Source organism: Argopecten irradians, chromosome 4, assembly GCF_041381155.1.
Source record: "Argopecten irradians isolate NY chromosome 4, Ai_NY, whole genome shotgun sequence".
NCBI classification, from domain to species: domain Eukaryota; kingdom Metazoa; phylum Mollusca; class Bivalvia; order Pectinida; family Pectinidae; genus Argopecten; species Argopecten irradians.
The window spans coordinates 12,507,572-12,523,981 of NC_091137.1; the positions used below are offsets into that span (position 1 = coordinate 12,507,572).

General features: G+C 33.2%; 2 protein-coding genes across 4 annotated transcripts in view; one reads left to right on the forward strand and one right to left on the reverse strand.

Annotated features, from left to right (window-relative positions):
- Positions 1–240, reverse strand: part of LOC138320640 (NK-tumor recognition protein-like) — a 30,521-nt gene extending 30,281 nt beyond the window's left edge. For all 3 annotated transcript variants that reach the window (XM_069263764.1, XM_069263762.1, XM_069263763.1), the window contains exon 1: positions 168–240. The gene's annotated coding sequence lies outside the window, so the exon portion shown is untranslated. The remainder of the gene's footprint in view (positions 1–167) is intronic.
- A 13,467-nt stretch (positions 241–13,707) lies between these two features.
- Positions 13,708–16,404, forward strand: LOC138320643 (uncharacterized). Its single transcript, XM_069263768.1, has 4 exons — positions 13,708–14,161; positions 15,023–15,253; positions 15,902–16,050; positions 16,276–16,404. The coding sequence occupies exons 1-4, from the start codon at positions 13,941–13,943 to the stop codon at positions 16,293–16,295; spliced, it is 621 nt and encodes a 206-aa protein (XP_069119869.1). The 5' UTR covers positions 13,708–13,940; the 3' UTR covers positions 16,296–16,404.
- Positions 16,405–16,410: the final 6 nt, after the last annotated feature.

Sequence of the window (16,410 nt, forward strand, 5' to 3'; positions counted from 1 at the left end):
ATGTTCCTGCATGAGCAGGCTGACGGTGGATTGTTTATCTAATATGCAATGATTTCAGTATTCTATTTGTCTAAACATACAACCATTCTACTGATGTATTTAATTGAATACATGAGATACTGTTTATTTAATTTGTATTAGCATGATTAACGATGTTTACTACTTACATTGTCAATTCTTCGCCAGGACATCATAGTAACTCTAGCAAACGTTTGTCGCCATGTTGGCTGGTGTCTGTCTGAAAGATTGGAGCGATTGGTCAGTCATGCACTGACGTCATTTTCAAGAACGATAACTCACTTAGCAGTTAAAAAAACTTGGTAGCGCAACACCAAAAGTCTTTCACATTGTACAGTCGATATACACCCTTATTTATTCCACTCTCTGTCAATTTATTACTTTTTGGAAATATGAACTTAAGGATGTATTCTTCTGAGGTTTCAGTCCCGTTGAAGTCTCGTTTCAACATAGACCAAAGAAGTTATGAGATTTTCAAATATAATTTATCAGTATCTGTAGCAAGTTGCCACATGCAAATTTTGTCAAAAAATTACATTTCTATTTTAAGTAGATTTTTCAATACGGGGATTTTAAGAAATGGCCCATTTGGCGGCCATTTTGAAATTGTGCCTTTTTTTTGCTTCAAGTAGAGCCACAGTTTTACCATTTTTTACTGAAATTGTTTTTACTAAAATCATTACTGCGCTAGCATTTTTAGCTGTATTTAACTAATTTTTGCTGCAAATCGTTACTAGGTTCGTAGTAATTAAAATATTGAGTAGCAATCTGTGCAACGATACACTTTTGTGACTTTATTTTTACATTTAATGGTAATTTGGGCACTTTTGTGTTTTACTCTAAAATACTGAAAAATAATAAAAATTTAAATGGGGCAAAAAAGTAAGCACACGGACCCCCAATTTTTCTTCCTGATTTAGAAAGAACAACCGTTTCCCTATTGATATGCAAAATAATAACAAAAGTTTAATATCAGAACTTTTTTCTATAAAGGGTTTAATTTGGCAAAAATGGCTGAAAATGGTGCATTTTGTAGCTCAAAATTAAGGGGTAGGGGTAGCATATTGAAACGAACTGCTTCCTCGTCTCTACTTGAGGGTTTTTCACTCAAGTCTAAAATACTGGGTTGTGATCACAGATCATCTGATTAGCCAATTATTGGAAAGAATAACTCAACGCCTCAATACAAGTTCATACATATAATTCTGGTTCTGCAGATACAGAGTCACAATGTGTAATCACACTCTCTATCACTCTAATTACTGTACAATTAGAGATTATGCCAGAATATAGAAGTTATAAATGGTAGCGAGTACAAATGTACAATTATCTAAGTTGATAGTTAAACTCCCTGTTATAATACATGACTTGTCTTTTTATAAAGAAACAACAAAGTGATAACTAAGATGCAATAGCAACAATCGCGACAACAGAATAAAGATAATAGTAACTCTGTATATTTAGTTAGTAGTTTATAGACATTGATCAATATGCATCAATTTCACTATTACAAGATTTCAACCCAAATATCTTGTAATAGATAGTATACAAGAGAACTCTAGTCTCTTGTATTAACACATGTAATTATCTACAAATATTTATGGAAATTGAGCAATGCATCAATTTCCCTATTACAAGATTCACAATTCCAAATATCTTGCAATAGAAATACTCAAGGCTTTTAAACCACTGTGTTTGTAATGAACAAAAGTATTTATAGAAATTGATCAAGTAATCAATTTCACTATTACAAGATTAACTATAACTTGTAATAGAAATACAAGAGTACACTAGACTCTTGTATTATCCTATACAAATATTATAGAATTTAAGAATAATTTATAGAAATTGATCAAGTAATAATCAATCTCACTATTACAAGATTAACTATATCTTGTAATAGAAATACAAGAGTACACTAGACTCTTGTATTATCCTATACAAATATTATTATAGAATTTAAGAATAATTTATAGAAATTGATCAAGTAATAATCAATCTCACTATTACAAGATTAACTATATTATCTTGTAATAGGAGATAGTACACTAGAGCTCTGTATTATCCTACAAAATATTATAGAATTTAGATACGCTGCAAGTACACTCGTCCAGAGAGACATCGCTTTCACTTGACAGGAGTTACTACTAATTCTTGTAATAGAGATCTGACGAAGAGATACACAGAAGACTCCTTGTAATACAAGCAGTATTTATTGGAAATTCTGATTTTGAAAGTTATCCAATATCCTCTTATTATCAGAGAACTTCATCTCTAAAGATGTATCTTGTAATATATCACCTGTAATTGCATTAAATATGGACGATTATGATATTGTATAATGTTGGGGCCAACTTTCCTATAATCTGATAATGTATGTGGGATGACAACTCCTGATAGCGCCTGAGCTGACTAATGAACCAAAAAATGGTCCGACAAGAATACGTATCCGATGCACGGAGGACAGTGACGAGACGTTAAAAATCACAGTAATCGCTCCGCCTTATATACCCCTCGGGGCGTCCACATTTCCTTATATGGAAAAAGTGGAGGCAATGTGGAGGCAAAGTGGAGGCCCTCCAGACTGTTTACAACAATAGCAGTCGTACATTGCCGACGTCACAATATAGTGCCAAAAATGAAAGCACAAAGAAAATGTTATACATAGCGTAAACCAACTGTTTATTGACTGAAAAATGTTCTGTGAATACACAAAATATAGTTACAAATATCTTATTCCGTTCCGAGCCGTATTTAAATATGTACACAAAAACCAGCCGGAACGTCAGCGTCAACAGTTTCACCGTGAAAGCAGTACAACTGCTTGGACCGAATATGTCTTGAAATCGACCGTTGTACGCCACAAGTACGTATTAAACACATACATTTTGATGAATAGTATTGTTATTGTCTTAACGATCACTGAATTAAATCATAAGATTGATCATGGAGCTTACATGAACAAAATACCTAATTCAAATTCTGACCGCCTGCTTAGTCACGATCCAATATGGCGGCTATCGTTGCCAATGACACACTACTTGCCAACAAACTATTTCACATACAATCTATTATCACATACATTTACCATCTGATAGCATGGTCAGTTAGATAAAAACATTGCCATTTGCCATGTACTGCTAATAATATACAATTCAACCGTTATTACACGTTTATTCCATGTAAAACACACCAGGGGTACAGTTCAGTAACATAAACACACAACAGCTGATCGTCAGTCAGCTGATCTCAAATGAACATTCGTTACAATATGTTGTTATTCTGAGAAAAAAATATTAGTCTAATTGATCAAAACTGGTATATTTTTAAAGAAGACTACCAGAAAATAAATTCTACAAACATTCATACATATCAAACACCTCATAATGAAATTATGGCTTTAATTTCTATCTTATATGGTCAAAACGGCAAAATTCCCATAAAATCCAATATTTTGTCAACTAGGTGTCTTTGAGTGACAAAAGCTGAAAAACGAGCACACGGACATATGTTTTTTCTTCCATTTTCTTTTATGGTATGAACTCCTTTTTCCAAAAATCTATATGAGAAAAAAAGTTTAATACAAGAAAATTTGGACTTCTCAGAGGTGTACATCCTTAAGTACACTTAAGCATTGAACGTCTTTAAGTTGGCATTCATAACCAATATGAATGCAAACTGGACAGAGGCAAATTCCATGAAGCGCGCTAGCGCTTCATGTTGAATTTGCCTCTGTCCAGTTTGCATTCATATTGGTTATGAATGCCAACTTAAAGACGTTCAATGCTTATATTTACATTTGGTTACAATTTTATGATGAAATCCCAAGGAATTTTGCATATATCATGAATTAATCATTCGTTATCGTCATGGATGGAACAGCCATTTGAACAGCCGTCTGCCGTGATCGCTGGCACGACAATTGTGACGTCACAATGATAATGACGTCATAATAAGCGCTTGAAGTTCATTGTCTATATGACTGCCAACTGCGCTTGGTAAGGTTACATAGTGGGACTGCAGTGAAAATGTAAATATAAGAAAATGAATTAACCTTCATGCACACTCAGCAATATATCAAAGATACTCATAGATTTTAACTTCGTCCTTCTATTATTATCAAATATTTTCATATCTGCTTTACTCCCAACATCTTACTGGTTTTGTATTTACACTTAAATTATATTTGTATAACTCTCCGATACTGACGACAAAAGAGAAACGAATATTCAAAGAAAGCCTAGAGTGATCAGGAGAAAGACAAACCGAAGACAGGATGATATGAACGAAAATTGAGAAGTCGAAAGTTAAGAAAAGTGGTTTAGAACGTCTGTCGTCTTTATCGGAGGGGTAGATTTTAGATTTTAAAATAATAGTATATTATGAGTTGAAACTAACACCCTTGAGGAGCATACTGGTTATAAAATAGCTCTCTCTCCCCACCTCTCTCTTTCTCGTTCTTCCCTCACTCTCTCCCTCTCTCTCTGTCTCAAATACAACTTTATATTTTATGTATATCTTCTCTTGTAAATGCCATCTTGTCTATGTAATTTGAATGTTTTATTATTTTTGGGAACGAGCTTTATATAAGTTGTATAACTTGTGCCAAATCCCATTGCACATTTTGCAATAAAATATGTTTAAATCATAATACACCCTTATAAAAAAGTATGTGTGCGTTGATAATATCATATAGGCGTTCATGTCCATGTTCCTGTAATGAATAGTCCAATTCAGTTCACAAAATTCTAAATAGCGAGAAATCAAGGAATGCGAGAAAAAAACATCAAATATTATCTATGTCTCTGCTATTAAATAGTTATTTTTCGCGGCAATTTTGTCGATGTTTTAAGTGTGTGGATGAAAAAGAGGCGTTGTATATTTGGTTTCTTTATTATTTCTACTTTATAATATTGGCAACTACAGGTAGGCTAATTAGACCTATATGCAGTAATATTTAAAGGCTATTTTAAATACTCGAACATATTAAAATCTATTAAATAATGAAATCGTGGTCATTCAGATAAAAATATGTAGTTAACATTCTAATACATATATGTATAATAACTATAGTACAATTCAACCTTATGAACTATATCTTACAGCTGTTCATGTACACAAAAAGACGAAATCAAAACTTGCGATTGATGTAAATACATATATTTGATACCAATCAAGTATTAGGGTAATATGGGGCCTATGTCATAACATGATACTTTTGTAAATTTTAGTTGATAATATTATGTTTTTCTAGAGATTCTCTTTTTTTTCAGAGAACTATAATTTTAATGGACTTCATTGTTACATGTTTTTTACCACACAAATTAACATGAAAGTTGTGATTTTGAACTATCAATAACTGTTTCGAGTAATTAATTTGTACAATGGTTAGAACTGTAATTGTTTCCCACTAAAGGACTCTTTGTTCCTTAATGCAAATATATTCGGAACGGCATATATAGCATTATAACCTTTTTCAAGCACTACTTCGAGGATCTATTTCTGTTATGGTTGTCCTATATTTATCTTAAAGTGAATAGTCGGGCAAAGGAAACCAGTCTAAATGCGTTCTTTGGCCTTCCAAAAGTCATTGTATACCATAATGATGGTCAAGTTCTGCTTACGGTGTCCAGTTTTGACCATTGAAATTTTGGGGAAGCCCGTGTAAATTTAGCACAGTTCTAAATATAAATTCTCCAAACTCTTTGAAAACGAGGCTGCGTGGAAATGTCAACATGGACATGTGTTTCTAAGTCGTGTCGGTTTCGTTTCGTGTGATAAACCACTAATGCGGTATGCAAATTGTTGTTTTGAGATGATACATTTGATGCAAATGAAGTATTCTTACATTAATGACAATGCTTTGTAATCATTTTTCGATAAAAGCATCTTGTACATGGAAATCGACACAAATATTCGGCCGATGCAGAGATGGGGCCCCAGCAAGGGGCAATTATTGCAGCATAGCATTCGTCGTATTTTACATCAACCGAATCATGAAGGTTAAATACAAATAATCGTAACATAATTTCCCATTTAAAACCACACGAAAACGTTCCATAGAACGTCCATGCATGTAGCTGTCAAAGATGTGAAAATAAATTAGCTCATACATAGATCTATAGATTTAATTAAATTATCTATGTCTCTGGTTGGTTTTTTTTTGTAAACAATATTTGAGTTCTGGAGAGAGATGACATGAATGTCCAGCTGGAAGGAAAGAAACTTTTATGATGTATATGTATCGTACAATGTATATATGTAAATTAACGTACATTCCATGTAGCTGCTAAAGAATTACAACTAGGAAATTCTCTCAAACATTGAATTAATATTTAATTCTTTCACATTCATGTAGGCTATGCTGTGAGAATTAACACATCATATATATTTCCAGAAAACATATAGGCCTACATGTATGTTACTTTCCTTTTCTGTTGTTTCCTGTTCTTTTTTTGTGCTCTGGAGAAAAAAGATGATTGAGTTGAAGAAAAGTAATTAATTAGAGAAATGTGTACCACAGTACTTTGTCTGTAGCCGAGGGGTTCTATACTGTTTTAATAGTCCAGTAATTAATAATTAAATTGAAAATTTCAAAAATTAAGATGAAATTGTAAATTCCATTTTTGAATGAAGTGGTTTCCTTTGACCCTCCTTTGAGAGTACACAGTGTGTATACCCTTTTAGGTTTTTAGGAATAATACCTGAATAGGAACCTGAAATAAAAAAAAAAAAAAAAAAAAAAAAAATGACACTGACAATCAATCAGGTATGTGTGTGTTGGGGGGTGGGGGTTGGGGGTCTAAAAGACAGAAGAATCATGAGGTTGGGAAGTTGTAACTTGAGTGGGGGGTTGAAATATAGAAGAAATAGCTACAGATAACTGGAAGTGGAAGGGTGCTTTATCATTGATCTGGTCATTGCATATTTGGGGTTTACATGGCTTTTTTTTTGGTTATTTAGTCTCATTGATTTTGGAGCAACTTTGAATCCATATGGTACTGTATATCTTTCTTTTTTCCATGTGTAGCTATTTCTTCTGTATTTCACCCTCCGCCCAAGTCACAACTTCCCAATAGGTACCACTTTTTTGTTTAGAACTCAAATCAAAGACAGATGTACATAGTACTACATACTACATTTTAGTCTATGTGTTTGTAATCACTGTTACTACAGTATTAATACATAAATGGTCTATGTAACAAGTTACACATAGACAATAAATGTGAAATTTGGTTCAGACAAAAAGATTTTTAACATTTCAGATAACTTGCTAGTTTTATGGTTTATTTATATGTTGAGTCAACTCTCTTGTAAAGTAGAATTTAGAAATCCTAAGACAATGTTATCTATATTGCTATATGTAAAAAAAAATCCTTATATTTTAAAAGTAATTGAAAAGCTATCTCACAAGCCCTGACAAACAAATGGGCAGGCATATGGATGCAAGAATTATAATCACTGGATCTAGAGGACTAATATAAACAAATATTTCTACAAAGTTAAACAATGAAAAAGTATTGCATCATAATTTTATTTAATGATTACAGTTGAAAGGAACATCTAATAAATTAATACTGTTTAAATGTTCTGTTCATGATCTTCTAGGTCCATATTGGAAAAGTTTACTTTCAAGAGCACTCAAATCAACATTCTTCAGTCTTCATATGATGCTAATTGTATGTATATGTATACATACACTTGTATACAGGTCCAAGGGATGAACTTTCTGTATTCATGTCACTATGCATGCATGGTGCCTGAAAAAAAGAACCAGCAATTTTTTATATCTGTTGAATATGACAAAAATTGAAATGATCAATTTCAAATATATATAAATGAAATAAATGTAGGTTCATTCTACAGGTTTTTTTTTTTATTTTAGAGAAAACATTTTATAAGTTGTGAATGTGTCACTGATGCATTTGATAGAATCAAATATTGTTTCAAAAAAGATACAAAATTCATTATCTAAAGTTCCAACAAAAATTCAGAATAATTATAAATGATACATGGCTGCAGTACATTTCAACTCTGTAAAGTTTGTCATATACACATGAACCAGGTACAGTTGTAATAAATATACAAACACTATTTATTATTATGACCAGAAACAAATAATACTGTATGTGTCCTCCATAATATATCTAAAGAACAAGCTAAAACCTACATGTACATATGTATATGTGTATATCAGAAAACATATACAATACAATTTTACCAATTAAACCTACAATGTAAATCCTATATACAATGTATGTGTATAACACTACCAGAACATGTACAGAACAAAAATTTACAAATATAAAAATCTATAAATATATACATCAGAACTGTATGAATTGACCGGTAGCATACAGGGCATTCATTACCCCTAAAGAGGCCCCACTAAAGAACCGCTATTTACCCCAGGGTTACGTTTTACGCGATTGGGGAACAGGTATGAAACATGTGACCATATGTGACCACATCATTTATGAAAAAATACTGCTAGGGGACTATTTACATAATGATCAAAATACGAAGACTCACTCACTATCAGTGAGCAGGGAGTACCGGGTAGTAGGCCTAGGTTACGTTCTGTACATTAGCGGTCCGGAGCCGCGTGCTCGTTTTAACTGTTCTCTTCACTATAACAAGTTGTATTAACACCTCTCCATGCGTCGTAATGTTTACCGAGTCAGTTGTTGGGATTGTCGCTGCTCCATTGCCTTTCCTTTCGCATTTTTAGGTGAGTCAGTTGGTTGTTTTGGCGGAAACATGTTGGTTCAAAACTACGGTAGCCATGTTTTGTTTACTACGGAGAGTGGTGGGTGTTGCGCATGCGTTAAGATTGAACTGCACTCTTAGCCGTCCGGGAGAGGACTTTTAGGATTCCCATAGATATTATTATTTTCTTCGCATGTACAGCGATTTTGACGGAAATGTTTATTTTTCTAATTCATAAGAAATTATACCGGATATATTAATACCATTTTTACCGATTTTACAGTCACTTGCCCGACTATTCGCTTTAAAGTCCTCCCAACTGACACACCTAAAATGCGAAAGGAAAGGCAATGGAGCAGCGACAATCCCAACAACTGACTCGGTAAACATTACGACGCATGGAGAGTGTTAATACAACTTGTTATAGTGAAGAGAACAGTTCAAACGAGCACGCGGCTCCGGACCGCTACTGTACGTACCTAGGCCTACTACGTACCCGGTACTCCCTGCTCAGCTGATTGTGAGTGAGTCTTCGTATTTTGATCATTATGTAAATAGTCCCTAGCAGTATTTTTTCATAAATGAGTGGTCACATATGGTCACATGTTTCATACCTGTTCCCCAATCGCGTAAAACGTAACCCTGGGGTAAATAGCGGTTCTTTAGTGGGGCCTCTTTAGGGGTAATGAATGCCCTGTATGCTACCGGTCAATTCATACAGTTCTGATGTATATATTTATAGATTTTTAATTTGTAAATTTTTGTTCTGTACATGTTCTGGTAGTGTTATACACATACATTGTATATAGGATTTACATTGTAGGTTAATTGGTAAAATTGTATTGTATATGTTCTGATATACACATATACATATATGTACATGTAGGTTTTAGCTTGTTCTTTAGATATATTTGGAGGACACATACAATATTATTTCTGGTCATAATAATAAATAGTGTTTGTATATTTATTACAACTGTACCTGGTTCATGTGTATATGACAAACTTTACAGAGTTGAAATGTACTGCAGCAATGCATGTATCATTTTATAATTATTCTGAATTTTTGTTGGAACTATAGGATAATGAATTTTGTATCTTTTTTGAAACAATATTTGATTCTATCAAATGCATCAGTGACACATTCACAACTTATAAAATGTTTTCTCTAAAAAAAAAAAAAAAACCTGTAGAATGAACCTACATTTATTCATTTATATATATTTGAAATTGATCATTTCAATTTTTGTCATATTCAACAGTATAAAAAATTGCTGGTTCTTTTTTTCAGGCACCATACATGCATAGTGACATGAATACAGAAAGTTCATCCCTTGGACCTGTATACAAGTGTATGTATACATATACATACAACTAGCATCATATGAAGACTGAAGAATGTTGATTTGAGTGCTCTTGAAAGTAAACTTTTCCAATATGGACCTAGAAGATCATGAACAGAACATTTAAACAGTATTAATTTATTAAAAGTTCCTTTCAACTGTAATCATTAAATAAAATTATGATGCAATACTTTTTCATTGTTTAACTTTGTAGAAATATTTGTTTATATTAGTCCTCTAGATCCAGTGATTATAATTCTTGCATCCATAACCCTGCCCATTTGTTTGTCAGGGCTTGTGAGATAGCTTTTCAATTACTTTTAAAATATAAGGATTTTTTTTTACATATAGCAATATAGATAAAATTGTCTTAGGATTTCTAAATTCTACTTTACAAGAGAGTAGACTCAACATATAAATAAAACCATAAAACTAGCAAGTTATCTGAAATGTTAAAAATCTTTTTGTCTGAACCAAATTTCACATTTATTGTCTATGTGTAACTTGTACATAGACCATTTATGTATTAATACTGTAGTAACAGTGATTACAAACACATAGACTAAAATGTAGTATGTAGTACTATGTACATCTGTCTTTGATTTGAGTTCTAAACAAAAAAGTGGTACCTATTGGGAAGTTGTGACTTGGGCGGAGGGTGAAATACAGAAGAAATAGCTACACATGTAAATAAGAAAGATATACAGTACCATATGGATTCAAAGTTGCTCCAAAATCAATGAGACTAAATATAACCAAAAAAAAGCCATGTAAACCCCAAATATGCAATGACCAGATCAATGATAAAGCACCCTTCCACTTCCAGTGTAGCTATTTTTTCTATATTTTCAACCCCCCACTCAAGTTACAACTTCCCAACCTCATGATTCTTCTGTCTTTTAGCCCCCCCCACCCCCACCCCCCAACACACACATACCTGATTGATTGTCATGTTATTTCAGGTTCTTATTCAGGTATTATTCCTAAAAACCAAAAAGGGTATACACACTGTGTACTCTCAAAGGAGGGGAACCACTTCATTCAAAAATGGAATTTACAATTTCATCTTAATTTTGAAATTTTCAATTTAATTATTAATTACTGGACTATTAAAACAGTATAGAACCCCTCGGCTACAGACAAAGTACTGTGGTACACATTTCTCTTAATTAATTACTTTTCTTCAACTCAATCATCTTTTTCTCCAGAGCACAAAAAAGAACAGGAAACAACAGAAAAGGAAAGTAACATACATGTAGGCCTATATGTTTTCTGGAAATATATATGATGTGTTAATTCTCACAGCATAGGCCTACATGAATGTGAAGAATTAAATATTATCAATGTTTGAGAGAATTTCCTAGTTGTAATTCTATAGCAGCTACATGGAATGTACGTTTTACATATATACATTGTACGATACATATACATCATAAAAGTTTCTTTCCTTCCAGCTGGACATTCATGTCATCTCTCTCCAGAACTCAAATATTGTTTACAAAAAAAAAAACCAAACAGAGACATAGATAATTTAATTAAATCTCTGCAAAAAAACTACACATTGAACACATATATTGTACTTGTAAAATATCTATGTATGAGCTAATTTATTTTCACATCTTTGACAGCTACATGCATGGACGTTCTATAGAACGTTTTCGTGTGGTTTTAATGGGGAAATTATGTTACGATTATTTGTATTTAACCTTCATGATTCGGTTGATGTAAAATACGACGAATGCTATGCTGCAATAATTGCCCCTTGCCGGGGCCCCATCTCTGCATCGGCCGAATATTTGTGTCGATTTCCATGTACAAGATGCTTTTATCGAAAAATGATTACAAAGCATTGTCATTAATGTAAGAATACTTCATTTGCATCAAATGTATCATCTCAAAACAACAATTTGCATACCGCATTAGTGGTTTATCACACGAAACGAAACCGACACGACTGAGAAACACATGTCCATGTTGTAATTTCCACGCAGCCTCGTTTTCAAAGAGTTTGGAGAATTTATATTTAGAACTGTGCTAAATTTACACGGGCTTCCCAAAATTTCAATGGTCAAAACTGGACACCGTAAGCAGAACTTTACCATCATTATGGTATACAATGACTTTTGGAAGGCCAAAGAACGCATTTAGACTGGTTTCCTTTGCCCGACTATTCACTTTAAAGATATCCTGGTGATAATAGTAAAGGATTATGCTAGGTTTGTATACTACAAGTCTGAATCTGTCCTTCCTTCTTGAAAATCATTTCTTTCTGGTTCATAATTAATGGGTACATTACAAACAGAGTTTATTTTTTTACTGTCAGTTTTGATCTCAGAGATACATGTAGTTGTTTTCCCCTTTTATTTTTTGGGCGAGCTGCCATCACATATTGCACTTCTGTCATCTGGTGGAAGGTCCCATACATTCTATAAAGAAAATATGGAGTAAATGTCAGTTGATGTACAGAGATAAATACTGTATATACAAATGTACATGTACATGTATGTACATAATCTTCCAGTGTAAGCCTACATGTGAAACAAACAAGTTCCTTTTTTTCTGTCAAACACAAATTTATAACAATTACACATCTTTTGAACACAAGTTTATCAAAATCAAACCTCACTAGATACTACATGTGTAGGTCTAAACGAAAGAACTTGTCCATTTTGTGAAGATACCATTGAGTTCATTTTATTTTTAATGTACATGTTAATTATCACTTTTAGTTAATAAGCTTCTAATAAATGTACACAACTTGTGCTTTATTTCAATATAAATTTCATGTTTATATAGAGATATCGCTCAAACTGACAATACAATGAATAAATCAAAATTAAATGTATATCAATCAAACTATATTTCAATTATTATGATAAAATGTTACATGTGTAGAAACATATGTTTAAAGAGAAATTAAGTTTTAGATTTAGATATCACTGGAATGACAGTGCAAGTAAATTAGACTCATCAACACGGTCCGTTCATGATGGAATGATTTCGCAAATTTGATTGACCGATCGTCCCGATCGCACAGCTGTGCGGTGTGCGATCCGAACCGCACAGCTGTGCGCACGATATGTGCTCACACACCTGTTTCTCACCTAAAATCCCAAAAGTTGGCTAGACTGGCTTACCTTACGCCACGGACTACTGTGACATCACAAGATCACGTGACCACCTAGCTCATTATCTCTCAACCGTACACTGGTAACCCAAAATGTGTTTATCTTGCCGAAACTTGTTAGAATAACGGCAGAATACTTAATTTTTAACAAGTTTCGGCAGGATTAGCATATGTGCTTTTTTATTCAGTATTAACCCTTTATATTAAGACTTTTCCTCAGAATTCCAATTCGATTAATAAAATTAAGTATTTCTGCCGTAAAATTAAGTATTTTTTCTGTCCGCCGTGGGTCGTGACGGCTGACGGCCGAATAACAGAGGGTATCAGTCACAATTACCCAACTTCGTTACGTGCACGGCTATTTATTGCTACATTGTCGGAGGTTGGGAATCGCCAAACTTTTCCGATGCGACGGTGAAATTAACAGATTCGGCGATAGAATTAAGAGTTTCTGCGTTTATATTCAGTGTTTCTGCGTTTATATTCAATGTTTCTGCGCTAATATTAAAGAGGTAGTGTAATGGAAATGTTCCTTCATTTATTCTGAAAGAAAATTTTAATCCAACAAAAACAAAAAAAATATTATGAAAATCGATCCAGAAATCTTCGAGATATTCAAGATCGAAATTTGCCCATTTGCACCTGTTTGAAAAACAATCAACGCAACTTCCGGTTTGGCTTCGAAGTAAAACAGGAAGTATCGTGACGTCATATGAGCAACATTCCGCCGGGTTTATTTCAAGATGTCCGATCACAGCAGTGAGAGCGACGCAATGGAAAGTTTTTCTGGTGATTCAGGCGAGATAGAATTAACAGACGTGGAATCAACTAGTCAAGCAGATATCCTACCATATCAGTTCGAGCCAGAACGAGACATAGAAGGAGATTATGATCATGAACAGAACAACGACGTTGTGCCAAACATGGTTCAAGCTGACCAGGCCCGACTCCTGAACACGGAATGGTAGGCCAATTTCTGTTTTACTTTCATAGGCCTATCGAGTTTGAAGTAGAAACGTAAGTTACGTAAAGCTGTGATATTGGGACGTATGTAAATTGATTTTAAAGTATGTAATTACCGTATATTAGACACAAAATAACTATAGGCCACCTACTTTTATAACTAACAAGAAACATTACGAAAATGCTTCACTTATAAGTACATCTTTGTAATGTTAGTTCTGTGATTTATTATATATATATATATATATATATATATATGTTGAGTAATTGTTGGCCACTACATATCTTAATTGTTTTTATCCTAGTCTTCTACTAGACCATATAATGTACATTGTACACGTACAAGCGCGGTGCTGTAGGTCTAATAGTAGTTTAATGTACCTCTGAACTGGGCATTTCTATAGCATTTTTGTACTTCATAGATTACACCACATCTTCATTTATACAATATATACATGTACATATCATATGTAGATGTAGACTACGTGCATGTATTGTACTATATATCTGTGCAGTCATCTTATGGAAAATCCATATATATGCCTAAAGGCTTGTGGTATATTTATTGTATATCTTTCAATTTCACCATGTGTGAATCTGCATCAGCAAGATACTTTGGCCCCAAGACCAGACTTAGGCAATATGACAGATAGATGTCTGGTGTACATGCTAACATTTGTTTATTCATTTATTATGACGTAACTATACCTGTGACATCCTAATCGTGTTATTATATGTGTGTCTTACGATATTTATGACATGGGCTGGCTGGGTGGCCATTTATGTGATAAATGGCATGTACACCATTGTAGCCATTGTAAGATCATGAAATCATATAATCTATAATTGTTGTAACTTGTAGGTGCAGATGTGGAAACTGTGTGGCCATGCCAACTGCAGCAGAGAGCCGGTGTTGCAGGGAGATAGAGAGGATATCACAGAAAATGGAAGATGTCGAACTTGAAGAAAACGACCTGAAGTGCATTCTAGACCATCCAGGCTTTAACCCAGTTTGCCTCAACGTTTATGTATTGGAAACGGCATACTACCAATACCAGCAGCAATATGGAGGACAACATAAGACAGATGAACAGTAAATAATCATCATTTTAATATAATGCAAATAAATAATATGACCTTTATATTTCGATGTCATAATTTTTTTTTTAACTTTTATATTCAACATTTTTTTTTTAAACTTATACAGAGATTGAGTGATTACCGTATTCGACCCAATAAAAGCACAAAAAAATTGAAGAAACTCAGGGGACGCTAGTAATAGAAACAAATTTGGACTTAGCTTGCCTTTCATAACATTATTCTACAAATTAAGCCATAAATCAATTTTCAGAAGAAATCAGTAAGAAAACCAACAAAGTATTTATATTTTCAGTCTGCATTTAATTCCAAGTAAGTGAAATTGAAGCCATATAAAAGAGGGAGGGGTGTTTATAGGAATGGGGGAGCTTACTGGGTCAACTAAGGTATCATACCCTGTATTATAGCAAATGAAATAAACAAATCCCAAATATAACAATCACAGCAATATTAACTGCAATATTTATAACCTTTACCTTTAAAAACAGAACATACTGTTTCAAAACACTCTTTTAGTTGTGCAATATTTTCAGGTTACTAGGACAATTAACAAATCATAGGCATTATCATATGACAGAATAAAAAAAAATTCAAAAATAACTTTAACACAGTATTTTAAATTTCACATTTTTTCTCTTTGCAGACGCAACAGATACACATCCTACAGACAATTTGTCAGATGGTGCTGGGGATATTTGGGCAGGAGAGTGAGGGTACCATTGCCATCTTGTGTAGTTAATGTTATACATCAGAAATTCCCTTCTCCTACATATACAGGATTTAAAGAGTCTGGTAAGTGAATTGAATTAAAACTAATCATTATTGAACTGATTGAATAAAATTTTCCTATACAGTTCTTAATTTTTTAGTTCTGTTATTTAAACTAGACCAGTTTATAGTACCAGTTTATAGTATTGGCTTTATATTACACTTTAAAATCAATGTTTATCTTAATAATTAAACTTTTGACATTATCTGGTGTAGGTATGTATCTTAACTTAAATATTTATTTTGCAGGTGAGCCTACAGAAATATGAGTTATATACGAAATCCAGCCAACAGAAACAAGAACTGTCTTTACCAAAAAGACCCGGGTATCTTCTACATGTATGTAGAAAGAAAACAAATTTAAAAAGAATTCAATGTAAAAAC

Bases quoted from the DNA above. Each gene is read 5' to 3' on its own strand.
- LOC138320643 (XM_069263768.1), top strand. From the start codon at position 13,941: ATGTCCGATCACAGCAGTGAGAGCGACGCAATGGAAAGTTTTTCTGGT. The intron at 14,162-15,022 runs GTAGGCCAATTT...TGTAACTTGTAG, and splicing joins CGACTCCTGAACACGGAATG to GTGCAGATGTGGAAACTGTG. The intron at 16,051-16,275 runs GTAAGTGAATTG...TTTATTTTGCAG, and splicing joins TACAGGATTTAAAGAGTCTG to GTGAGCCTACAGAAATATGA.